Source organism: Aythya marila (genome assembly GCF_965140915.1).
Source record: "Aythya marila genome assembly, chromosome: 2".
NCBI classification, from domain to species: domain Eukaryota; kingdom Metazoa; phylum Chordata; class Aves; order Anseriformes; family Anatidae; genus Aythya; species Aythya marila.
Window position 1 is genome coordinate 31,620,987 of NC_139043.1, and position 27,894 is coordinate 31,648,880.

At 34.9% G+C, this 27,894-nt stretch overlaps 1 protein-coding gene across 3 annotated transcripts in view; it reads left to right on the forward strand.

Moving 5' to 3' along the window:
- Positions 1 to 27,894, forward strand: part of AHR (aryl hydrocarbon receptor) — a 62,414-nt gene that overhangs the window by 13,097 nt on the left and 21,423 nt on the right. The window contains exons 1-2 of one of the 3 annotated variants that reach the window (XM_082753060.1): positions 1,879 to 1,936; positions 26,883 to 26,998. In XM_082753060.1, coding sequence (XP_082609186.1) covers positions 1,921 to 1,936; positions 26,883 to 26,998 — 132 coding nt within the window. In that variant the 5' untranslated portion in view covers positions 1,879 to 1,920. Of the gene's footprint in view, positions 1 to 1,878; positions 1,937 to 1,964; positions 2,088 to 26,882; positions 26,999 to 27,894 lie in introns of those variants that run through there. The other 2 variants (XM_082753061.1, XM_082753059.1) reach the window with 2 other exon arrangements.

Consider the following 27,894-nt stretch of genomic DNA (forward strand, 5'->3'; position numbering starts at 1 on the left):
TACCATAGGTATCAATTCATGTTTAAATTTTTGAATGAGCTGTTTTACATTCTGTTGGAGGTTTGGAGGAAAAACGGGAAAACTTCATATATTTCCTCTCATACTGTTTTCTACTCCACCCCATCCAGAGTCATTACAGAATGTGTACCTTGGAATAGTATGGGTATTGAAGTATCAGCCTGTTGTACCATTCAAGTTATTTCCTAATCCGTGCTGCCATACTTGTCTTTTTTTATTCACCCCTCCCCTTTCCAGCCCAGAGTCAGACTAAGCATTTGTGGCTTGTCTGCTACAGGCTATTTTAGCCTGTATTTTACATAACAGAACATAAGTAGGGATTTAGGCTTTGAAGTCCTAAATTCTGATCCTCACAAATGCTGCTTGGAGCCACGTAGATGTGACATCACCTTAAATCTCCAATTGTGTATGTTTTCACTGTTACATGCTCGTTCTTATTCTTAACTTGACCAGAAACGTTTTATTTTTAGGAGCGCTGTGTCACTAGGCGAGTAATGCAGCTACATAGACCTATACTGCTACGGGCTGATACAACTTACGTTTAATATACCTCATACAGAACACCTAAAACTGTAAATTCTTTTCATATCAGAAAGTAAAAGTTTACTCTATCAATATTTTTGTAGGGTAAAAAGGAGAAATTGGATGCAAATATTGACAGTTAATGTCATCTTTATTTTTTTCTTTTCCAGGACTGTTGCAGTGTATTATTTCAGTGATTGATGTTAGTCATTGTTAGAGCTCCCATTGCAGGGAAGAAGAATAAAAGGTTCTCTCTTCATGTCTGTGCTATGTTTATTACTTGATCAAAAATATATGGAAAGTCTGTGTAGGAGCCTCTTATGTTCCACCAAGCTGTTGTAACAGTTCTTGGAAACCCAGTTCCAGTATGAATAGTATTTGGCTTTACTCTGGAGCCTTTGTGATTAGTTTTATGTATACTGTTCTGTGCTATTGCAGTAAATATTCTGCCTTGTTTGCAAGATCAGAGCCTAAAGTCTGTTCAAATTGTATAAATGTTCTTGAGATTGATGTGATGGTTAGTCTGACATTCAAAACCAGAGTGGGTAGCAGGTGGATACCAAGTGTGTCAACCTCAGGAAGTACTGTGACTTCTGTGAATCTATATATTCCAAATCTTGTGATTTTTGCTAATATTTTTATCGCTGTACTATAGCACATAAAGATTTGGAGTTTTGTTGTACTACAAACTACGGTGAAAGTGTAATTAAGGAAGTATAATTAGAGGTAGCATCAGGCTTTCAACATCTGTGTTTCATAGGCTTCATGATTCACCCATCTGAATTCGTATGAGTACTATTTGCTTGACTGTGACCTTATGTCCTGGTAATTTAACACTTCAGTATGAATACTCTTTTTAAAAAAAGTGTACAAATAATCTATGAACTCCAAAACAGCTTTTAATGCTGTGTGCCTTTATGACTCAGCAGTTTTGCTCCTGTGTGCTTGTTGATAGGAGAAATGCCCTAGCTTTTCCTGTTTGACTTTATCTGTATTCTGATAAGGAAATAAGACTAGTTTGTATGATTGAGCTCTGTAGACTTGTACAGTTCTAGCCAGTTATAACCCTGTTTATTTTTCCTAAGTAAACAAAAAAACTTTAGCTATGTTAAAACAGGTTTGGCTCCATAAACGCTTTGATAAATTAATAATTAATGAATGATTGCTTTGTGAATTGTTTTTGAAATCTAACTACATAACTAGAAGTTCATTCTAGTTACCAGACCTTCTTGCAATGGATTAATTTATAACTTCTTTTTAAGAGGATATAAAAAAGGTAAGAGAGAGAGCCAATTTCAAGTGCTTTTAAGAGCTTCAGATGAAGTATTGACAAATGTTTCCTGGGGAAAACCTCATAGGAGTTCTTGTACCTCTGCAACGATGGACTGTCAAAGCTGTATGTTTTAACAATATATTATATTAATGACAAAACTGATTGCAGTTGTTCTAGGAACTTACGTGAAGTAAACCGTAAGAACCAGACTGCTTATCTGAAACTACTTTAAGAAAGTGCAGTTTTGCTGTTTGCCAGCTGTGAACATTAAAAGGTACACATAAATAGGAATAGGTCAACTTTGGTAATTCATGCTGAACTATGTTTTTAATTGAACAGAGAGATGCTCATTTTTTTCCACAGCATAATTTCTCTTGAAATTCAACCCACGTGCCATTTGAATTGCTCTGTATTGCAGACTTTATGCATGGCATCATATGACGTACAATAAGCTGAAAGTTGTGCGTGTATGGGCCCTTCAGACAAATTCTAGCTGATTCAATAAGGTAGGAATTTACTGGAGTGAGTCCGTGGTCTGACTGGTCAAACATTTTTGACTTACCCCATCGGACTCCATTGTCATGTGTTCAGTGTTATGATTCTTGTGGGCAAGCACAAGGTACGAGCTTTTCATGCTGAAGTATTCAGTCTTTGAATTATTGTTTGCTTCTTGATGTCTGCATTTGAGTTGCCAGCTGAAGGATGATGCCTTTCCTTTATTGATTTAAAATGTGCCACATAAATATTTGTTTATATTTAGAGGAAGAGATAATGGTATCTCCCCATCTACTTCTTGGTATACCATCTGTTGTTCGATGTGCTTTATCGGACAAAGATAAGAAATGTATCTAGACCACTGATACGGGACTGATACTTTTTTTTGATAGTCTTTATTTATTGACCTATTAAGTGGGAAACTTTGTAGATAGGTAGAACCGATTATATGTTGTTTTTTTTTGTATGTGTATGTCTGATTCTTGAAAAGGATAACAATGCAAACAGGAATTCTCATTCAGTATGTTAAACAGATGGCATAAATGTTAATGTGTTATACCTAGTAATGTGGAAGGAAAAAAAATACTGATCTTCATGCAACCCATCAGCGTTTGAAAGTAGGGTGCAATGATTATGCTCTTCTGCAAGAAGTCTGAGGCACATGGCTGTAAGAGTTTTTAGGAATGCATCAGCATCTGTACTTCTCAGGTGTCCCCCTTTCCTCTGCTAGCCCCATGCTGTCTCAAGCTTTGTTGGCTGGCTGTGGACCCTCTTCTGGAACACTTCCAGCTGCTTACCTCAGTGCTTAGGAGGGTCAGCTGCCCCGAGGTCCTCAATGTTTCTTTCAGTGTGGATCTACATGTACTACTCTGAAATGGCTACTGGCTTAAGTAGTTCTTCCTCAGTTTTTATCATGTGAGAATGCTAGTCTCGTTAATCTGTACACTAAGGTCAAATCAAGTGTGGTGGACCTGACTACCTTTTAAGAGGAATACCTGATTCTGTGAGCAAGGAAGAGCAGTGGATAATGTTTACCTTGACTTTAGCAAGGTCTTCAGTATCATCTCTCATTCTTTTATATTGCCAAACCATTGAGTCCTGGTTTGGATAGATGGCCTCTAATGGCAGTGGAAACGTGCCTGGAACAGCAGGCTCAAAGGATTGTGAGTAGCAGTATAAAGCCCAGCTGGTGGCCTGTTACTTGCAGTGTTCTTCCGGGTTCAGCATTGCAGCCAGTGCTGTGAATGTCCTCCTTAACAGAACAGGTCCATGGGCCTTTACAGTGATATAAGCAGGGAATAAGTCCTATATCCCAAGTAGAAGACGATCTTGGTCTGGAAGGGAAGCACACTTCCAGAAGCTCACTTGACTTCCCTGCCATGCTTTAAACATTCCAGAAGGTCCTCTGTTAAGTTGCTGAATGGTTTTGAATTGGCACAAAAACATATATTCCACCAAAAGAGATGAAGCTATGTTTTTGCTTCAATTTAAATGAGGAATTTCTGTTAGAAATTGCTTAATCATTAACATCCATGTAAAGCAAGGGTTGGACTTGAATGGTCTTGTAAAAACAACCTCCCAAATTTACCTCCACACCTGTTTGACTATATTCGTGGCAAAACTCAACGTCATGTTTTGTTAGGAGAATAATCGAGTTGTCTGGTTATGTACTATGATATGAAATGTAATTGACCATTTCCTTTTGTTCAGTTGAAAGCTTACAGAAATTCCCCAGGCAAAAGTCTGTGAGGTTTCTATTGAGATATTAATTGTGTGAAGCCAAAGTTCAGGCATTGTTTTTATATTTAATAGTTTAAAAAAAAAAAAAAAAAAAATGTGGACTTGAGTTAAACATTGAGTACCCGGTCCAAGTCTGAGTGAGATGAGTTTGTCTCTGAAATCAATAGACAGTAAACCAACTGTGAACTGTAAATGAAATTTGAAAATCACTCCAGATTCCTCAGCCTTATCATGAAAAATGATTATTAGTGTACAAACCTGAGAAAGCAGATACTTCAAAAAGACTTCCTTAGCCAAGGCTTCAAGCGTTTGTTTCAGAATTTATTAAAAATAAATCTGTGCTGCTACCAGTAATTTTCTACTTAGAAGTAAGAAATCAAAAATAATAACAAATAGATGATGATTTTTAAACACAATGTAATGGCTGATTGCTTTATGGTTATAAATGCTCTGCGTTGTTCCAAACTCTGTAAGAATTAATTGACAGGAAAAAGAAACTCTGTGTTAAGATTTAAGGGTGCAAAAAAACCCAAAAACAAACAAACAAAAAACCAAAAACAACCCAACCAACCCAAAATATGATAGATGGGTACCTCTGGGTATCTAGGCTAAACCTACATCTCATTCCATAAGGAAGTAAATCACTGCATTTTCTCTGATTCTTCATTGCTCACATCTAACAGTTTAGCCAGTCTTCTGACTAGGTTAAAGGTTGGACTAGATGACTTAGAAGTCTTTTCCAACCTGAATGATCCTATGATTCTTTTGTTTTCCTCTTTTTTGTCTAAACCAATGTCATATTAATAGGCCTGATGGTAAGTTACAATTTGTGGGCATATTGCAAGTCTAGCTGGCTTTTTTTCTGTACAGACGTGGAAGATGTACAGAGGAGATGTTGAATGGGAAATACCTCAGAAGAAATGTGTGTGTACCAGGATATGGTTTTGGTGATTCAGCAAGTGACTCTCTTCTTTGTGATAGTTATGGAACAAGAGTTCATTTCCTCCAAGTCTTGAAACCACAAGCAGCGTACGGTTTGGTATGTGGTTGTTAAGTTGCTTCAAAGCCCAAGTGAGAGTTGACAGATTTGTACATTGCAGGAAACATGCAGTTGTTCTATTCTGTTTTAAAGTAAATGATAAAAGCAAAAGTTGAAAGTTCTATTCCCAGTTGGTGTTTTTTAATAAACACCCAGTAAAGTCTGACATCAGGTGACCAAGTGCAATTGGCTAGCCATAAAAGCACTGGACACTAATCACTGTTCTGCTGCTTTATGGAAATATCTTTTGTAGACATGCTTGAAAGTTTTTTGTTGTTGTTGTTTTATTTTGCTTTTCTTAGCTCCTTCACTTGCTCAGGTTCGAATATAAGTTGAGAATGACTGCTGATTCATTAGAGGCTTAGAAATTCCCAGACAACATGTAGGTACCAATGACCTTCTTGGACAAAGACTGTAATAACTTATCCCTAATCCTTCACTTCATGGTACTGTAACCAACCTACCTTCTTACTGCTCCTCAAAAAGGGCTGCTTGCCTTTCATCTATCATTTAAATCTCATTCTGTATCCCAGTTTGGGAGTGTGATGTAGGTATTCTGAGTGAGAAGCACGCACATGCTTATAGGCTTGAAGGTGATGAGATTTTACTGTGTGGTAGTTGCAGCAGCTCCTGGCTTTTGTGCCCAGATCAGGATCCGTGGCTACTGATGCCTACCACACACGTAAAATAACTTGGAAGTGTCTTGCATACCGTGGTTTGGGAACGTCAACTTTAGATAGTGCAAGTGTTTTTGTGAACAAAGACTAAGTCTTCCAAAAGCAATTACTGAACTCGCATTTTTGGAGGTAGGCACGTGTTGACTTAGTGTGGTGTTTCTGGAGTGATTAATTAGCACACTATGAACTAAGTTCAGCATCACTCAGTTAGTCACTTAAGAAAAAAAAATATACAACTTCATTGTTGTTTTTTCCTTCTACTTAAGAAAACATAGCAGTGTGTTAAGCACCACTTTGTGGCAACTGAAAATACGTCCTCGCCTTGTAAGGGAGACTTCTGCATAAACACTTAGCATTCCACGTTGAATAATACGGTTGCTCGTTCTTAAAAAAGCAACATAGAAAAACAAGAACATTAAAAGGAAAAGTTCAGCAATCCCATGTAGGAGAGTTTGAGTTGGTTATAATCAATGTTGTGAGCAATTTGCTGCCATACAGTTTTATTTTGTTTCAGATCCTTGACAGAAGTTTTTTTTTTTTTTTTAATTATTATTATTTTTCCACTTTGTAGCAGTTTAAAGAGGAAAACCCCATCTTCATTAGTTCATGGCTTTCTTAACTCTATTTTGAGAATGTACAGAAGAAAGAATCCTATGAAAGTTGAGGAAAATTACATAGAGAATCAGGTTAAACTTCAAGTTCATCAGTTATGGGAGTGTTTTAAAACAGCTTTTAATATCTTTATGGTATATTTCTTAAGAAAATCTTGTAAAATGTAGTGTTACAATGCTGTAAAGTGCTTTTAAAATCAGTAAACGTGTTTCTTCAATGTTGAAACTTCAGCCATGTTTAAGAATGCAAAGCTACTGTTAATGCTTTTAAAAGAAACATTTACTCTGTGGCTGTCACATTGTACGGAAAAGTAATGCAATTACTCTGCAAGTTACATTTTGCAACGCATTTTGCTCTATGGCCACAGCAGGCATCTTTGTATAAGCCAGCTGTGTTGATTAACATCACCTGCCATGTAAAAGGCAGATGGGAAGCTAGCTTGATTCACTGTCCCTCTATCAATGCCTCAAATAGAGGAACAGAATATTATGCAAGGTAGTAAAAACTGAATTAGTTCTACAAATATGGAGGGAAAAAAAAATCATTCCTTTTGGTTATAATGCATCAATATGCTTTCCACTTGCATTTAGTCTGATTTGTTTAATTTGAAAATGTTTTAAAAGCAGCACTTAAATACTGAACTCGATTCAGATCTAAAGAACAAAACAGATACTCAAAGAACAGCAGAAAAAAGGTTACTAGGCAGTTTCAGTTTGTGATAAGCTGTGATGTTTCTGTCGTTGCTTTTAACATTTTGTATTAATGATACAGAAAGAAGCACTGATTTTTATTTATTTTAAAAGGAAAAAAAAAAGCTGTGGCTAATTGCTTGGCAGGTTGCTTGGACTTTTGAGTACTGTCGTGCAAGGTGGTTTCCTTCTCAGACAACTTCTGCTTGATTAGTTGAAAGTGCTCATGGTAGAACAGGCTTAAAAAAATAAAATAAAAAAAAAACTCTTATTTTGCTGTACAGGTTAACTAATGGTTATTTTTTTCTAACTAATAAAAAGCCTTTTTTGTAAAGAAGGAAAAAAAAATTAGGGAGAAAGTGTGCACACATGAGCAAGTAGAACATCTTTCACCAAATGTGTCTGTGCTGCCTGTTCATAAAATGCGACTTAGTGTATGTTCAGAATGAAAAGTTGGAGCAAGGTTTCAAAAAGTGTTGAATGTGTGAAGCAGATCAGTTGTTTTATTTTTGACTTCTTTAGCAGATGATGCTTGTCTAGTAAAATATAGACTGGGAGAAAAAAATAAAATAAACCACTAAAATAGAACCAAGACTGGATAAAAGCAAAGGACATTTCTGCAAAATCATTAGAGTTCTTGGTTAGAGAATTAAGTAGGACAGACACCTGGTGAGAGAGAGAAAGCTATAAAAATCTGCGTATACGAATGAGAATTTTAAAAGCATAGACTAGCAAAGAAGAGCATTTTATATTAAACAATACCCTGGGAAAAGATGGAATGGTGAAATAGTGTAGTGAGTATTATAAACTATGTAGGAAAAATGAATTAGAGCGAAGAGTTGGATTACAAATAATGTGCCAAATGTAGCAAGCATCACACCTAACTTCTCTAGCTTATGAGAAGAAAGCATTAGCAGATAATGACAGAAGTTCTTGAGCAGGCAAACTTGTAAAAATAGCCTTATCAGATTCTACCTGCCTTGTGTTCCAGAACATGTAAGGATTGTTATAAACTCCTGTCTTGCAGGAATTAAACCCATCTTAACACATCAAAACAGAATACTAAAAAACAAAACAAAACAAAAAACAAACAAACAAAAAAAACCAGGGAAGCGTACAGGGTAACATAGCTGTACTAGAGAGGAAGATTAACAGATTAACAAGAGTTTCTATTCCACACCTCCCAACTTCAAATTACTTTGCTGTCATTTCATTTTATGTCACCTGCAACATCCATTCCAGTCCCACATGCTAAGTGCAAAGGAGGTGGCATGTTTCTGGTGCTGCCATGTACTTAGATTTGCATTCATAGTAGTGCTGAGGAGTGGCTCACGTTGTGAAATGTATCGTGGCTCTGGAACAAGATGGCTCTGGAACAAGATGGCTCAGGTGAGGCTGCTATATCTATATATGCAGATATGGTTTTGGGAAGGCCACTACATGTTATCTGTAGCTTTATTCTGTGTTTTAATAGAGACCCTATCTGATGTACAAGAGTGGGGACAGATTATCTGATGTCTGCTGGATGCCAGTTTTGTTCCTTCCTCTGGCTGAGGTCATGTAGCTGGCAGTCACCAGCCAGCCTGGTGTTAAAAAGCTGAGACCCTCCCTCATATTTAGCCTTTTACCTTACCTTCCTAGTCTAAGCTCAGAGGGAATACAATCGTGTTGATTTTTACCTCTTCTCTCCTGGTGAACACATCTGTAAATTATCTCTCAGAGAGGGCTTGTCTGGTTAAGGGTCATAAATGGAAATGAACGGGAAGGGATGCCCTTCCTGTAGCAGGTGAAAGGGGGCAGATTCAAGTGATACACCAGTTGATAATTTCAAGAAAAATGTGATTAGGTTGAATCATTCAGAAATCATTTCTGCTTTACACCCATCTCAGAGAAAATGGCATTTGCAGATTCTTTCAGTGCTGTACAAAGTCATGTGCTGCTGGAGACTTTATGGCATGTCCTCTGCGTGAAAGCATTTGGGAAAAAGATCTGTCTCCCTCTAATTTGGTAACGACCCCCAAGCCTACAGTTGCTATATTTTGTAGAGTGGGTCACATTCCTTTCAGGATGAAAATAAAACATGGGAATTTACACTGTATATAAATATTTCCATACTTGAGGTATCTCTCAACTATTCAGAAGATGCTTTGGCAGCATTAGCCAATGCCATGCCCACAGTCATATTAAACCTCAAACTAGAGCCGTATTAAACTAAACAGAAGGTTCAAGAGACTTTTTGAGGAATTGCCTTAAATTCTTTTTTTTTTTTTTTCCCTTCCTCCTCCAAGATATTCCTGTTACTACTGTGCTTTATGACCTGCCTAACAGGCATCCTTCTAGGGCTTCATGATCTTCCCCTGGAGGGAATTCCTGCATGTATGGAGGTGTTTACTGACTTCGTATCTCATGACCAGAATTTCTCCTTGTTTACTTTCTTTGATGGAAGGACTTGGTAAATGCTATGAAGACATTTCCTAGCATTGACAATTTGAATGCCAGCTCTGAGAGACTTAAGATGTAGATTATACCACAGAGTGTTTGTGGGCATCCTTCAGACCTATTGATATGTGGAAGGTTCTTTGGGAAGATAAGCAGTCAAGATTATCGCTTTCAATGTTAACCACCATGAAATGACACAGGAGGATTACATCTCCCTTAATTAGAAACTTAATGCTTAACAGAGGGTGTAGCTCATTTGGCAGCATCTGCGAGATGTCTAGGGAATTGCTTGTTCTATATTTTAATGGCTTTATGATTTTGTTTGTGATTTCGTCATTGTAATCAGTAGTAACCAAAGCTCTAAAACTGTAATGACGCTTCACCAGATACTACTTTTTTTATCAAAAATCAACAAAGAAAAATAAAATTTATTCTATAAGGTATATTTACTATGTTTAGATACATACTAAGGCCACAAACTGAACTCTTTTCCTCCAAGGACATTTATAACATCCATAACATATTTATACTGATATTTGCTTGTATTCCAGTAATTCAAAAACAAATCTCAAAGCCTGGTAAATTATCAGCCAGGGCAGTAACTTTGAAAACAGTACTGCTACACCATCACCTTGTACATATATTTCTCCAAAATTAAATGTGATTGTTTCCTTTCGAAAAATGTGATAATGGACTGTGTGCTATGGATTTAATTAAAAAATTGGATTTAAATGGCATCCCACTTAAACATTCTGTAGGGGCAAATTACATACATAAGTGTACCTAGCAGATACAAAAAAAATAATTTTAAAAATAATTTAAAAATCAGCTTTTATATGTTCTGAAATAATAATAATGCTACTCCAGTGTTATACCCAAGTTTTTTTTTTTTTTTTTTTAGTTTTATGAACAGGAACATCTGTTTATAGTAGAAACTTTTTACTGTGCTGCTTGCAGGGTAAGGTGCTTCCAGGATGTCAAGAATTTTGTCACTTGAATATATTCTGCAAAGCTGGCAGCTTTGTATTTATGTATTCATAGTTGGTGTACTACTCTTAAGCGTTTGGAATGTAATAATAGTTTTTTTGGCACTAGGATCTGAAGATGGAAGTATTATTTGGCACATAAAAACAAAGAAGTTGTAAATTACTGCAGTTCTAATTTGACTAAACACCCATAGTTCCTTTCCGATTCTTAAAGAAATACATCACTGAACTCTATCTAATTTGTTTATCATTCATCCTTAGATTAAGCCAAGTTAAATTGTTAAGTCAAGTAGTGTTATGTTTGAGGAGAAGCAAGTATTGGTAGTTTTCATAACCTTTCATCCATGAAGAGCAGGAAAACAAATCTGGTATTATAGATACTGCTTTTAATAACTTCTTTCATTGTTAAAGCTAGAAGTATGCAAATAAGTTCATAGTAATATAATAACCTTTCTCAATCTATCCTAGAAAACCAAGCTCTCCTGAAAAAGGAATGCCTGGAAATTTAGTGGTGTTGGTGTTTTATTTTTGTTTTGAGACTGAATGATATTTTTTCCATCTTAAACATTCTGGATATGCTTTGTGAAAAATAGACTATGGCTATTCCATCTGCTGTTTTCGGTTTGTAGAGGTCACTACCTTTCTCTGCTCACACATTTATATAGTCATCGTCAACAATATTCCTTTTTACTTCCCTTTTACACTTGAACTTTTGCACTTGAACAACTTACCTGGAAGGGAATTTGAAAGTCATGATTTCAGCAGGGCATTTTTTTCTCAACTGACTGGATAGTTGATACATGTATGTACCACAAAACTGGAGACAATCATTTTCACCTTTCCTAAATTGGTGAAGCCATATGAATCACTAATTTTTCTCACTGCTTTACAGAGCCTATTTTTAAAAAATTGAATGTTTGCACCATAGACGGTAAAAAAAAAAAAAAAAAAAAAAAAAGAGCTGTGTTTGAAATACTAACATTTTGTAGGGAAAAAATAGTAGTTACCTGATTAGTAGTAGTTATTTTGATAAATGTTGAGTGCAGGGATATTTAATATTTGGCCATCAAATTTGCAACTATCATTTAACATACACAGAGGGGGGCTTGCAAAATTGGAGACTGCAGTTATATTGCTAAATATGTTCTGCTAAATTTTATTCAGGCTTCTGGCTTGCATTAGCAGTTGAGCTTTGCAAAAATGGCTGAAGCTTGGGTGGCTGTGAATGTCGAGTTGCAGAAGGCTACTGCTGACAATATTAAGGAAGTGCTATTGTTTTTGCTTTACATGAACACCATATGCTATGAACTATCATAGCTTAAAGGCAAATACATCTCTCACTAAAGCTACCCGGGCTACAGAGCTAGTCATATCCACTTCCAGGTGGGAAAGAAAGCTAAGGGTAGTGTTTGAGAGATTTCTTATCTTCACAAGTCAAACCCTTCAGTCCTTTGAGCCATTGCATTTATTTGCCCCTTATATATTGTGTCACTATAATCCGGGAATGAGATTCACTTAACTTCGTATGAATTTTGAATGCAGATAAACTGAACTGTAATCATTTCCAGCGTTTAATTAGGCTGTATTTCTAAGGCTTACTCTTGCTTTCTAATACCGTATTCTACATTAGCAGTAGAAGTGGAATTATAAAACATTCCATTTCTTTTACATACATTTTTTTCTTATTTTAGCAAAGACAACAACATGTGAACAGAATAAATTAATTCTAGCATATGAAAATGATTTGTAAAAATCTTAGAGTAAGCTTAGTAAAGGTAATAGAATACAAGATTTGTTTCCTTTAGTGTTATATATCAACATTGTCCTTAATAGCAGGCTGCTATACATAGGTACCATGTCACATGTGCAGATGAAAAAAAATCTTTTTTATTCTTAGAGCTCTTGAATGTACATGTGTATATATATGACACTGCTGCAGATTTATTAAACTAAATAAGAAATCTATTTGTATGTAAATGTTACCAAACTCTTCAAAAAACAATTTTGTCTCTTGGTGGAATAGAGACATTCTTCTGTTTCCTTCTATAAACTTAGATGATGTATTAACTGAAAAAGTAAAATTCATTCCTTGAATTTTGATTGTCATTGTTGTCTTTTTTTTTTTTTTTTTTTTCTTCCAAAATGATGATGTAAGAGGCAGCAAGGGAGAGGTGTATAGCTCTCCCTGAAAATTCTCACATGGCTGGTCCTTGCTTGTACTGTACTGTAAGGACAGGGTGATAACACAAAGCTGCAGCATTTGCTGTGCTCAGAATCAGCTAACTTCTACAAACTTCTACAAAACACCTCATAGCAGCGGCATGTTGGGGGGGAGGTAGTAGTATCAGAATATGATGCAGCTTAAAACGACTTATTAAAAAAAAAAAAAAACAGTCTTGATGAGTTTGGAATCTTACAGAACAAAGGCCTGGAATGCGGGAAGGAAGTGGTGTTGCTATCATTAACGCTTGACCTCTGAGCCCCTGAGAGCTCAGCATCATCTTGTACTTCGTCATTTGAGCATTTTCCTCACTAACATGTTAAGGCTAATAATAGTTTGTCACACTGTTTTACCAAAACTAATCCTTAGTTAGATATATTAATTTTAGAACACAAAGGTCTTAAGTTTTACACTTAAAAAAGTAAAAACTGATTTCCTATTAGCAGACTAAACAAAGACAGTGAATACTTGTAACTTTCATACAAAATGTATTTTCTCATTAATGATAGATGTCAGAAAAATATATTTATAAATGTATTCAAAAGCCCTTATAAAGCAGATGAAACCATGAGGTTGTCAACAGAATATTTCAGTGTTTTTGCATGTTTTATTCTCTGTATTTTAAATTGTTAAAGCTAAATGCGTACATTTCGGGAATTGCATTGCTTTTTTTCCCCATCCAACATAGTAGACAGAAATAGCTAATCCAAATCTTTTTACCTAAGGAGCAATTCCTTAAAGATATTTTGATGCACATTTGGGGGAGAAAACTAACAGAATTGTTTCTGCTTTTCTTTCTGGCTAAATCCCAAACATTCCAAGCATATGGAACAATTTAGCAGAAAATACATAATTATCAAACAGATCTGTCTTTGCCACCTTGAACACTATTCCTTGTGGCAGAGTAAGTGAAACCTCATGTTTAGATTTTATTTCATTTGATCTTTCACTTTATTGGCAAAAGATTACAAAAAAAAAAAAAAAAAAAAAAAGACAGATGGCACCATTAAAATATGAGTTGATTTGTGCTTACTCTAATAAGAATCTGAATATTGTTGATAAAGGCATGGCACAAACTTCTAACTGAAAATTTGAAGTAAAGAAACCAAAATACATTTATCTTAGTAAGATCCCGAACAATCTATGTAACTGTAAAAACAAATTTAATATCATGCAGGTGTTCACAAACAAATGTATGCACAGTATTACATTTGTAATAAAATAAAGATGCCATGAAATTTTGGCTCTTAGCTTGTTTCTGTTTTTCTTTTCTTTGTGGAGGCCCAAATCAGTGAATGCTAATTCTCCATTACAGTCTCTGCTCTGTGCATATAAATCCGTACTGATGTCGTAACCTTATAAAGAACACTTTTTACAGTGTAAGAAATCTGCTGTCAAAATTAATTCACTGTGTTCCCTGTTAAATGACTTCTGATTTCTCTTAATTAGCTTACTTAATCTGAAGTCCTTTCAGAACTGGGTTTTCTCATTTAGCTTATGTGTTTCCCATAAAACAGACATTCCATAACATAGATGAATGGCTCTGTCAGTGGGGACTGGATCTGGGCCTGGTCTTGTCCTCTGTGGTTAGGCTGGGAACCCGCCTCCTGATTTTCAACTTTCAGGTTTGGGAATCATCTGTAGTAGAAAATGGTATGAAACTTGGGTATAGTGTATATTGATACTGTAAAAATGAGCTACATAACTTTCTCCACACATGTACATATATCAAAAAAAGGCTGCATGGTTACTCCACTAATCAAATTCAGTTTAAAACAACTCAGAATCTAGAAGATCTGAGAAAATGCTTGAAATCAATAGACAATGAAATTGGAAATTTATTGTTCATCATATATGAGCAAATGCTCATATATTCTATATGTCTATGGAATAAAGTTTTGCGGAAATGGACTGAAATGCTTCCTAAGTTGAGATACAGAGCTGTCAGCTCCAGCTCTGCAGTATGCTGCAACGGTACAGCGCAGGTACCTTATAAGCCCCATGGCGAGGTGCAATACTAGAAATGTCTGTTGTGCTGTCAGATTCTCACAGTAAATTGTATTGCTAAATAGTTTGTTGAAGACAAACTAAAACAAACCCCTCTGCAAGTCCACACAAGTTATATAGCTCTTAAAAAGAGTGAAACTAAGGCAAGAAACTGAAATCCTATTTTAGAAGTCTGAGGTACTCTCTCTCATCCTTGTTTTTTGTGTGGTTGCCCTTCAAGGCAATCTACTAAGGCAGAAGCTTTGCTTATATGACTCAGTGGGCAAAAATGTTTTAAAATATTTTAAAGGCAAAAAATGGTTCTTTCTGTTGGAACTGGATGAGTGTCTGGTAATTCACCAATCAAACTTTTGCTTTATCTTTACTGTGGCTGTATTTACACACTTCCTGCTCAATTAATTGGTTACTTCTCCAAAAGTAAATGAGTTGTACGGCACTAAGTGTGTGTTAATACTCGAAGTGTGATACTAAGGTATATTTCAATATTTAGTAAAATAACAAAAACAAAACACAACCATCTCTGGTGTTAGAGTTTATGAAGAAGCTTTGCAAAACTCTTAGCTGTGTTTTGGCTGTGGTTTTTCTTTTATCAGAACACTTCTGCCTGAGAATGGAGGTGTTCACCAATCCACTCTTGGACAACCCAAGGCAGGCCCCACATCCCTGTGGGGACGAGGTGACAGGAGGTGGAAGTTCCCATTTCCTTCAGCTCCTTCTTCTGTAGTTTGGCATGTTTGCTCTAGGTGTCCTTCCTCAAAGGGCTACTCACCTCTTTCTCCTTCCCTCTTCTGTGATGAATAGGATATAGTTTTCTGCTGCATCACAGTCTAACCCTTAACCAGCTCTATAGTGCTTGATCAAAAAATGCAGGCTTCTGTCCTGTGAAAGCTCTTAAACACCATCCTCAGTGAAGTGCAAGGGCTGAAATTTAGTCTAGCCTTTTCTTTTTTCCATTTTTCATCTCTGTATGTAGAAAGCTATTGAAGTCATTGCCATGTTTGTTAGATTTGGACTGTAAGCATTCTTAGATCTTTAATCCAATGACTTTACCGTTCAGTTTAACCAACCAGAGTTACCAGGCAAGATGATACTGAAATAATCATGAAACCACAAGCTTCAAACTATGTGTTAGCAAATACAATTTTCATATGAGCCACTAAAATCTCTCTCCAAGGTTCCCAGTTATAGAATCTGACCTTCTGGGTCTTTCCTGCATTAATCCTTGCAGTGCTGCTGCAGTTGGAGGTGATTCCTGTTTGATAGTTAAGGAAATGAAGCATACAGCGCCTTCCACCACATTGCACAGGAAGACTCTGTCAGAACCACAAAACCATCCATCCTCTCAAATTTTATATGCACTTTTGTTAACTTCTGCTTTGTCTTCAGCCTCTCTGTCTCACTCACACACACATCAGCCCCATGTATATGATGTGGTGCAGTTTATAATCCTATTATACAGAATTATAGCATAATACACATAGTATAACAGTGTGTGTTACAAGAGAAATATACCAAAGATTAAAACCTGTATAAAGCAATACATTTTTTCTACTGTTTATTGCCTTTTTCAGTCTTGATACATACTTAAGCTGTCTTGAAATCCTGTCATAAGGTTGGAAAAGACAGCTGTCAGTTTTGGAGACTGCATTTTTCTGTTGCAGTTTTTTAAAGGGTTGGTGTCTTCTGAAGTCTGTGGTGTTTCTCTAATGTAGCAGTGGAAATCCAGCATCTTGTCATCATCATTCTGGTTTGGGAAGCTGCGATATGTTTAGCTCATCTCAAATGCACTCATTAGGTAAGGTATGCTTCCTGCCCCAGCTACCTGCTGTTACCTGTTCAGCTTTCTGTAGGAGAGGAAGGTTAAAGTTCACTTCTAATAGGCTTTCTGCAGGTAAAAAAAGAACACCAGGGAGAACAGAAGCTTTTCAATAGAGGTTTGCCCGTATTTCAGGTGTTAGAAAGCAGGGGTTTATGGTTTTGTTCTTCGTGTTTAGTATTTACCTATGTAGTTATGCACTTGGCGGAACAATGCCTTCTCAGTGCAAACAACTATTAAAACAGATCTATTTTAAATGAGTTTTATGGTTGAAATTGTGGTTCATTAAACATGTAAGTTAACTTGCAGTAAAACAGCAAATAAGTTACTTACTTGTTGGTTCACCTTCTGCAATTCTGACCTTTTATTTAAAATTTTGTTAATCATTTGTATGAATTCTTTCTACAGATATGTAATTCAATAAAAAATAACACATTTAAATGAAAGTCTTCTTTACAGAAGATACATATTAGAGCGCATACTGTATTCAAGTACAACTTATCAAAACCAGACTAAAAAGGGGAAAATAATGTTATGACATAACATTATTCCAGGATAAGGTTTATCAGCAAAGGGTATACAGGTTTTTCAAACCCTTTGAAAAGTTCTTCTGCTTTTGTTTGTTGTTTGTGTTGGAAAATTTTATCAAGCATCAATATTAGATTTAGATATTATATATATATACATATATATATACTGTATATATATATGTATATATATATAAATACATACATATATATATAACTGTATATGTATATGTATATATATGTATACAGTAGTAAAACAGGAAACTCACTGTCTCATAAATAATGTTGTGATTCAGAACTGTAATTTGTGGGAAATCCATGGCCCCCTTTGAGTTTTGGACAGTGAAATTTGATTTAAATTTAGACAAGGAAAGAAAAAAAAAAAAAGAAAAAGACAATCCTGCCAAGTTTTTGTCTGCCTTATGATTTATAGCTCTGAAAATTAGAAATGTATCTTTGTAATAGTCCTGGAAACCTAGTAGCACTGGTCTGAGCTCGCAGACTTGTCAGTTTAGAAAGGGCAAGCAACAGACTTCCTTATGTTGAAAATAGCTTCTGTGATAAATGATTTAAGATCATAAATGGAAAATAGTATTTTGCATTTTGGAGCTTTGCTTTTATAACATGGGGAACCTAAGGTCATTTTAAAAGTATATGGGTTTTGTTAGGTTAATCTGAACTATCACATGCTTGAAAACCATAATACTTGGTCTTGAGAAAAATGTTAGATGCTGTTTTTATTCTTCATTTATATTGGTTATGATAAAGAGACTATTTTAGACTCCTGCAGCAATTGATGTAATATGTACTGCTTTTTCTCTTTTCTATTGTTGAGCGTAAAATGTGCATGAAAATGTCTGAAGCCTAAGTACAGTGGACCTTTGGTTAGTTCTGTAGTTCTATCTTGAGTAATTTCAGTGCAATATTTGCAAAATATTTACTGTTTAATTTTTGTTTTGTGTGTCTGTTTTCATCTGTGTTATCCAAAGTCAGTTCTAAGTAAAACTGTAATACTGGAAGTTCTTTATCCTAAAGTACTAAAGTACAAATCATTCATTTTAGTGTAGTAAACAAATACAGCTTTATTTTAGTAGTTGTTTTGGTGGCAACTCCTAATATTGAAACCTTTTGTATTCTAACATTTGTAATCATCCACTTTCAGAGAGATATATTTTTTTTTCTGCCTTTCTAGCTTAAGCTTTTTGGGGTTAAACCTTGCATTTCTTCCTCCTTTAAAGAAAATTTCTTGTTGCCGCATATGTCCTCACAGATTACCACACTTGTGCTCTGTCTGCCATGTCTGATTGTACAACTGATGAATATGCATTCAGTTGGTTTGGATTTGGGTTAAACTAGAAAGCTCTTGATGACTGAAAATTCAGGAGTGCACGTGTAGAACTGGCATCATTTTAACTGCTGGCCTGTGGCACTGAGGAACCCCAGTTTGAGGCACCATCACAAAATCTGAATTGCAAGCTAGAAATTGCTGATTTCTAGAGATTTGTATGCATCAGTAGGAAGTCTGTACAGCAGTTAAATTGTAAACTCTCAAAGACACAGGAAATTCTCAGTCTGGCCACTTACTTTTGCCCTTGTTTTTTTTTTTCTCCTTTTTCTTTTTTATTTTATTAGTGGAAATACTTTTTCAGGCTTTTTTTTTTTTTTCCCCATCTCTCTTGTTAAAACTTGTTCTTGTACAAGTGTTAGTGTCCCTCAGCCTCCTTTCTCTTCCGTCACCAGCTGTAGCCTAGTAATTCTTCTTTGAAAGTATTCATGGTGATATGGTTTATAGTCTTGTGACAGCTGCCTCGTGGTGTTTCCTCTTTCTTGAACCAGGAATAATTTCCTGGAGGCCAAGTGAAGAAACACCTGTCTTCTATGGCTCATAGGTTCTTTCAATTGCTTAGTCTAAAAGTGTAGACATCTTTATATGTCTTAACATCAGCTTAAAATAAGTTTAGGAATCAAAGCAACATCCTTTGAATCTGAGAGTTGTCTGTCAGCAATTTTTTAACCTTAATTTGGACTTTTTGGAAATAGCCAAAATTACAGATCCTGAATATGTTTTGTTGGTATGTTCCTATTTTAAGACATAGTCTTTAAAAAGTGAGCCCATTACTGTCATAATCTGACATGTTTAGTCATTCCCATGCTTAAGAAGAAAAATAAGTCCTTTGTCACCAGTTACTACCAAATGTGCAATTTCACCCTCATTTTAGTTATGTTTGCAAAATTTGGTCATTCGACTTTCATAGCTACTTTTATAAATTGTTTCCTGCATGTACTGGCCTTGCTTTCATCAGAATAATGATTTTATTTTATATATTTTTTTACATTTTTATTAATGTATTCATGTATTGCTGTTTTGTTGCTAATGGGAAATAGATGTTGTTATACATCCATCCACAGTTTAATGTAATTTACAAGCTGAACTGTGTATTGTAATGCAACTTACAAGGAAGACTGCCCTTAAATTGTTTCCTCTTCAGGCATATAAGAAATGAAAATCACGATACACATCAAAACTTTCATTTTTAATAGATAAAAGAATAATTGGAAGCCAAGATATTGGAATTGGAAATGGAAGTCTGGATTTCTTCAATACTCAGTATTTGGATATATTCTAAACAAGGATGCTGTGTAAAAACCTGATTGTTTGGAAACTCATTTCACAGAGCAAGAGCTAGCTTACCAAATAAATGACATAGTTTTGCTAAATTAGTAGAATAACTATAAATTTAATTGACAGTTATCAGAATTTGTGTGAACAAAGTAAGAAATTTTCTACATATGTTGCCTTTTTTTCTTTTGTCAGTTCTATGAGGTAAATATCTGATCAGCTGTTAGCAGGATATAAATAAACACTATAAAGATAAATTGAAAATTATTCAGAATTTATAAATTAATGGATAGGAAGTACAAAATTTAAGTGTGCAATATACTGAAAACTTTTTTTTCTTCTAAAGTAACATGTATCTTCTGAAGTTTACTTGTGTCTGCAGCCTGAACAGAATTCAATTCTACATCTTTGCGTAACATAACTAAAACTTTGGGGATGCAAGTGTGATAATTCTGAATTGTGTTTTTCTCTTGGGTTTATAAGTACAGAACAATCGTTAGTGCATGCGTTTTAGTAATGAAACCTGCAGTTTATTCTCTGTAGAACAAGTGTACCTGTGTACAAAATACACACTCAGTGCACATTTTATATATCTTTCAAAAAATAATATCTTAAATATGTATATTTTTTCATTGGGTTGCTTAATAACCTGTAAACATTTTTCTCTTTAGAGTCTCAGAAGTAGTGGATACAAAATATTCCATGTAATCTTAAGTAATGGATATGGCTAAGGTTGCGTACAGATATAGATGGATACAGAATACTTTCTCCCATTTAAAATGGATCTTCTGCCAGTATAAGCAGTTTAGCATATGTTAATGATTTAGGCAGGAGTTTAATATTAAACTTGGTTTTCTCAGTAGTGCTCTCCTGGCCTTTAGAAATGTCTTGTTTTGGTTGGTGAACTTTGTGCTGGGGGTTAGTATTTGTGACTGAGACAAGTAAGACCACCCCCCTCATGAGAACTGTTGTTTGTTAAAGTAATCTAGAACAGACTAGTTGAATTTATAATTCTACTGAAGAGGTTATGAAACAGTCTAAATTGGCTCTGACTGTAAACTTTGACCTGTTTGGCCGAATTGTGGGAATGGTGCCAAAATTTGATATAAAACAGTTCTGGGAAGCTCTTTAAGATTAAATTCCAGGACTGCATAACTGATGTACTAATGATATACTTGTGATATTAGGCAAGTGTTCCTTCGATACAGTTTTAGGCTTTAACAGATCATTCACCTAAAAGTAAAATGATACCCACTCAGATTTAAGTGATTGCATCTCAATGTGGTTTCAGAAGGCCCAGTTAAAATTTTGTGTCTTGGTATCCCTTTCTTTGTACCTCACTGGCATGAGCTAGCCTGGCTTCTCAACTTTTTGCTCTGCCTTTTCTTTGTGAATGTAAAGGTAGCAGAGAAGGTCCTAACCACTGAGTAGCTTTCTGTGATTTCCATGAAGCTTTTCAGCCAGCAATCTCTGAATCATTTTTTTTTTTTTTTTCAGCACTCTTATAGCTGGTTCAGGCAAATTTTGAGTTGGAGCCTGTGTAATCATACATTTCTTCACTGATTTAATAATAAGATACATTGGGTATAGAAATACTCAGGTTTCAGTTGAGATAATCTCTGCAGGCTCCACAGCTGAGCACTGGTAAGAGTGCTGGTAAGACTTTTATAATTTATATCACAAAAACCTTCGTTATTCACTCAACACAGAAATAATTACCTTTAAAAAAAATAGTATTTTTTATTTTTCTTTCTGATGCTTTGCAAAAAAAACCACATTTTTTAAGTTGAGTATTTTCAAGATTTGAGGAAAATAGTGAAATAGTTCATGGTCCAGATGAATTTAGTATTGCCAGTGCTATGATACACATTGCTGGAGATCCTCATCTCTCATTCCATGGCCAGACAACAGAGTATTCTGTCAGACTGCGTTGTTGGTACAGGTAATGCTGAATTAACTATTTGAATGTATTTGCACTTGCTCTGTGACAAACTGCAATCCTCTGCTGTTGTAACTTTGTGTAAACAGAGTAAAGAGTCACTATTTCTAGGATTCCTGCTGAAGTTGCTCATGTATGGGGATATCAGTTGCAGATGACTGCATGGTCTTTGGTTTTTCTAAACTGAACTCAGTATACTACTGGAGATGGGACTTCAAAGCAGCTGGCTGTCAAGCGACGAAATAACAGCAGCGGTTCTCTCTGAGAACAGGAGTGGCAGCCTGGAAGAGGATACCAGTTGTGGGTTGCACTCTGGGGAAGTTTATCTGCTGCATAGAAACCCCAGAGATCAAGTGTTTAAAAGCAGAAAAAGCACTAGAAAATGATGAACAAAGCCTTTGTTGAAGAATCAACAGCATCAAGATGAATTGTGTGGTGGTAGATAAACTTTTTTTTTTTCTTTTAATCATCACTCATGTTCCTTACTATGCTCCTGTTGCTAGGAGTTAAAACCATTGTATTGCATAAAATTCCCTGTTAATTTGTTGGTCACTGCTCACAGTTACTGGGGACTTGGAGTTATTGTTTCTGAATGGATCCATTGAGTAAACACAGTTGATGTTAAATGTGTCTTAGTTCAAGAGCCTGATTTGAAGAGATGAACACTGAGAGGTTTTTTTCCCAGTAAAGGTGAAAGTGAAAGGACTCACATTGAGGGAAATGTAATTTAAAAGACCAGTTAAGACCTAGATCTGTTGTTATTTCTAAAATTCCAGAAGCTTAAAAGCATGCTGGTTGTCTGCATGGTAACAAAGAGATTAATTTCTGAATCTCTCAACAGATCTGGAAATTCATCCTTCTGTCATAAATTACTGGTTGATTCAGCACACTCCTTATAACTCATGCATTGTAGGGTATGTCCCAAAGCAGTTTCTCTACTGGATGCTATTCTCTGGAAAGAAGGAAGACTGCTTAATATTTGCTCCTCTTAAATAATTAGGTGTTTTTAACACCTAATGATGGCTTTTGGCAGTAGTTAAAACTGAGTTGCTTGAATTCTGCTTCAGACCTGAAGAAGCAGTTGTGGCAGAGAATTTTCTTTTCCAGACATTGTCTGTCTAAGAAAGTACTCTGAATCTGTACAAGTTTCTCACCACTTGTATTCAACAGTTCGAACCAGAGATAAGAAGCTGGTAAATGCTGATGTTACCATTGTTATTTAATTTGTCTTTCTAGAGACAACTTAAGACTGATTTAGGATCTTGTGCATTTTCTGTTTTGAATGCTAAAGCATTTCACAACAGTTAAATGTAATAGACACTATAACATTGTTCTATGTCTAGAAATCCAATTAGGCCACTGTCTAGATTTATCTCTAGGATTTAGTTTTTACTTTAAATCAGAAAAGTTCAGGCAATGGAAATGATGCTTCTATATGGACACTGGATTAAGTGACAATGATTAACCTACATGAAAACCTTGTGCTTACAGTTTAGCCCTCTTGCTAAAAATGCATAGCAAAAAATAATTTGTTTTTACAGGTATAAACAGCTCTGCTTTATATTTTGTTGTTTTAAAGTTATTAATGTGAAATTCAAAGAAGTAACCCACTCTTTCATGTCTTTGAGAGTATATACAGAGATATTATAATCTACAGTATTTTCTATTTACTCTATGGGAGTATTCATGTTTATGTTTCCTGAGGCTGAAAATTAGAGGGGATAGGCTCAAGGATGTTGTACTTGATCTGGATTAAAATAACTGGTAGATTATGTTCACTGTAATGTTACCTTTGGATAAGTTACCTTACTTGTTTGTTATCCTAACTGCTCTGCTACTTTACAAATGCACTCATTGAGCTAGTGAATCTTGTTATATGTTTGTCGAATGAATTTTTAAATATTATGGCCTGGATTCCTGTGAGAACACAAGTTTTCTCTTAGTTTAAATGGAAGGGGTTTTGTTTGTTTGTTTGTTTTTCCATTATATGGCATGTTTTAATCATTCACATGATTACACATACAACTTCATTGTTTCAGCATCTCTCTCTTACCTGCCAGCATGCAGTATGGCTGCTTGAAATACTGAAGACTTGAAATATTTTTAGTTGTCCTTATTTAGTATTGTCTGTTACTAGATCTCTAGTTGATGTTTCTGAGGCCACAGCATTGTCTGCTGTGACCTTTGAGCCTTTTCAGAATTACTGCTTTGCAGGATAGCCCCCTCCATCCCCATACCGTAAGGCCAGGGCTGTGGCCTTAGACTTGCATGTTGTGGAGACCAGTTTGTTCTGAGCCACACATTGGAGGTTTGTATCCAGGTAGCCTGGGTTGCTCATTGTCAGGGAGTCCTCTTGTCTCTGTTCATTAGTCTCGTAGTATTTATGTCAGCTTGAAATATTGCTAGATTTTTGTGTGTTTGCATAAAGATTATTGATTAAAAAGTTTAATCACATATGGCTGGTAATTATCTTAAATATACAAGTATCATGTCCTTTACAGGATACATTTATGATGTCACTCAACAAAAACTAAAATAATTTTTGTTTACTTTGAAATGTGCACTTCCTGTGAATACTTTTTTTTGGGGATACTACTTTCTTTTAAATATTTGTTATTTGGAGTTCTGTATCATCCACTCTGTTGTCTCGTCTCCTCAGGAGGAAATTCAACAAGCTGTTTTTAAAATACTGACTAAAATTTATAAAGTCTTTTTGATCTAAAATACCCATATTCGGTCAACTCTGTGTAGCTCTGTTGGAATAAAAGGGCTTTTGTCATGAAAGTGAGCATCTCACTTGTTATTTTCAAAAATATTTAATAGAAATACTTAGTCATCTTTCCTGTTTTTTCTACATAATTTATATTTTTATAATTTCCACTGAAGAAGAAACCAGTTGTAGGGTTGCTGGGAATTTTTTTTCTCAGACTTCCTTCATTCTCTCTTGATGGACATGAGAGCTTTGGCTCTTTTTTTTTTTTTTTTTAAATAAATCCTAATTTGCATTAAATATTCCTAATTAGTTGATTATTACGGACTATTTCTATTAAAAAAATTAGCCATCAGTAAGTAATTCATTCAGAAGTATACATCTTACACTTACACATGGCTACAGGCTGTATAAAGAAGGAAGAATTTGGAAATGGTCTTGGGATAGAATGCAGCTTTTGCTGCGTTATTCTAGATAGAGGAGTTGTGATGAGTGTCATCTTGGGGATTTTGGCATTTCTAAATCCCTGCTAAGGGTAAAGTTCTATAGTCTGTCCTGCTCTGTTTGCCTTCATTCTTTTCTAATCTAGATATTTATTTATTTTTTTCAGGAATGTTTCTTTTTCAATTTCAGGATGTTAGGGGTTGTTTTTTTGTTGTTGTTTTGCAAAATAGTGAAATGAATGGATACTACCTTTCATTCAGATTTTTGTTTCTACTAGCTGGCTTTGCTTTTAATTTATTTTTTTTTCTAAAAGTGGCTTTTTTCTAGTACCAGCTAAACTTTTTTTTTTCTTCCACTAAATGGCATTTAGTTTTTATACTGTACACATTAAAGTAATGAAAACAAGGGAAGAGTACTCCTACCTAAGCAACACTTGCACTTCAGTTTTTATGACCCTTTATTAATTTAGATCAGGATGATAAAAACTTTCCATACATGAGTTAACCTTCTTCAGGCTTGGTCTTTGAAAGCGTGGGTGTTTTAGAGCTGTAACTTAGTGATATATCTTCAAAGTCTCAAAATGTGAAGTTCCCTGTAATGCAATGTCTTCACCCTTCATCTGTCAAAGCAAGGTAAAGGGATGGGGTTTATCAGAAGATGTGCACTACTGATGATCTATACATTTTCCACTTTATTTTCTTTTTTCCATCCTGGATTGTCAGCAGTTTTCCATCCATCTTAAATTACAACAACTTGCTTTCATCCATCTTCTGATTTCTTCAAAAGCCTTAGGTTTTAGTTCAGCAAAGCATGTAAGTTCGTGTGTAGCTCTGTGCATTTTTTGCCAGTAGTGAGGAATACAGCCATACCATTGTGTAGGCTGTGTTGCATATAGGCTCTATAGCTCTATGAATTGATGGATGAAGGACAGAATATCATTTAGTAGATAACCTTATATAATTCCTCCCCCTCATTTACTATTTGCACAATATAAAATATATATACATATATATATATACATAATATATATATATTATAATATATATATATTATAATATATTATATTATATATATATTATTATATATTTATATATATATTATAATATATATTATTTATATATATATAAATATATATACATAACTGTATGGTGTATGTATACATAACTGTATGTTGCAACTTCGAAAGCTGAATATGGATCTTCTCAATAAGTATACAATAGAAATTAAAAGGATATTAGGTTTTCTCCTCCTGTTTCCACATTACAGATCCAGTCAGAATAATTTCAGATTTGAAAAGTTTTTTTTTTTTTTTCTTTTTAGAAGTAGGTGGAAAGTAGATAATTGAATTATGGACAATCTTTTAGTATCTAATTTTACTTGATAATGTCCTGTTTATGAGAGCACACAGTACAGAAATAGGATAGGATATGTTTATCTTTGTAGCAGTGCGGTGTGATTCTTCATCCCTTATTCACTGAGTTTGTTTTTTTGTGACGTGGATAATGATTATTCGTGGTTACAGTAGTTTAGCTGAAACTGGAAAGTTAATTCTTTGAATAGTTAAATGGCCAAAAATAAATAAATAAAAATGTTTATTTGAAATGGCTTTCTTTTCTTCATGTTTTCTTTAATGTATGATACTCATTTAGAGTTCCTTTGTGTTTCCTTGCTCTCTCTGAAGGGAGCTTTAGTTCTAGAGCACTCTCTTATCTAAGGTACCTAGATGTCTGAATTTAGATGGGATAAAAATAAATGTAATTGTTATACCTTAAAGCAGGATTGTTGTAATATATGAGGTTGTGTGGAAGCAAAAATATCCTTTATTAAAGAAAAGTGTTGAGCTAAAAGTGTGCCTTATAGTAAAGACAAGGAACAAAACAGATTTGGGTAGTTTATAATAACACTGATTCTGTTTTGAAAGTGTCATAGAAACAAGATGGGTTATCTTTAAAGGTAAGGAAAAAAGACTGACATTGAAATGGAGATCTTCCATTAGGCTGACTTCATAAACATTTTTTCTTACACAAAGCAAAATAATGTCATGAGAATTTCTAGTGAGCCTTTCGAAGATCACTCATCTTTGTTCTTTCTTTCTTTCTTTTTTGTAGTTGCATTAAAATCTTCAAACTCTACAAGACCAGAAAGAAATGGCATTCAGGAAAACTGTAGAACAGCAAAACTTGGAGAGGGGATGCAGATCCTCGAAGGGGAACTCTTACTGCAGGTATGTTTTGAAATGAATCTGTTAAGTGACCATTTAAATTCAAGTAATAAAAAGAGACTATATTTAACATACTAGTTATTCAGTGGTGAGTTTACAAAGGAAGTTTTCCTGTTGTCAAATTACTTAGTCATTTTCTTTAGGTTAATACTATGTCTTCCTTGCACTTTTTGCTGGAGGTACTAGTGACTTTGAAGAGTGGTTGTTAGACCGCAGGGACCTATGCTTTAAGTCAAATCTTAGTGTTGTATTTTTCCATCTCTTTGCATCTATTTTTTTGGTTTTTTAATATTGATATCTTTATTGACCTTTATTACAAAGATTGGTAGATAATTAGTCATGTACTGCAAGTCTGATGACTGTCTAGAAAAAAATTCTCTTCGAAAGACATTAAGCTTGCTGGGATATTTTGAATTCTCGGTGGTTTGAAAGAACCTAGAGTTTGTTGCATAGGTTCAGGAGAAATGTTAAAGTATTTCCATTAACTTAGCAATATGAACTACTGGAAAGAATTAATGAAAAATAGTGTTTTTAAAAATTATTTAGTTTATTTTAATATCCTAGAATGTCAAAACATATGAAATGTGATACAATATTAGGTCCAGATTAAATTCAAGAAATTACTAATATAAGCATTCCAATGTTCTAATTAGTTTCACAAAATATATTTCACTGTGACCTTCAACTCCATTTGAAATACGTTCATAATCTATTTTATATGCGCATTTTCCAAACTGACATACCATAAGTGTCAAATTATTAGGTCAGTGAGAGACAGTGCTTTGCTTAGAACAAAATAAATGTGACTGTTCAAAGGGCAGAAATGAAAACAGCTTCTAAGAATCCCACAAAACAATTACTGTAAATTAATGCTGGTGGAAAATTGTTTCCCAACCAAC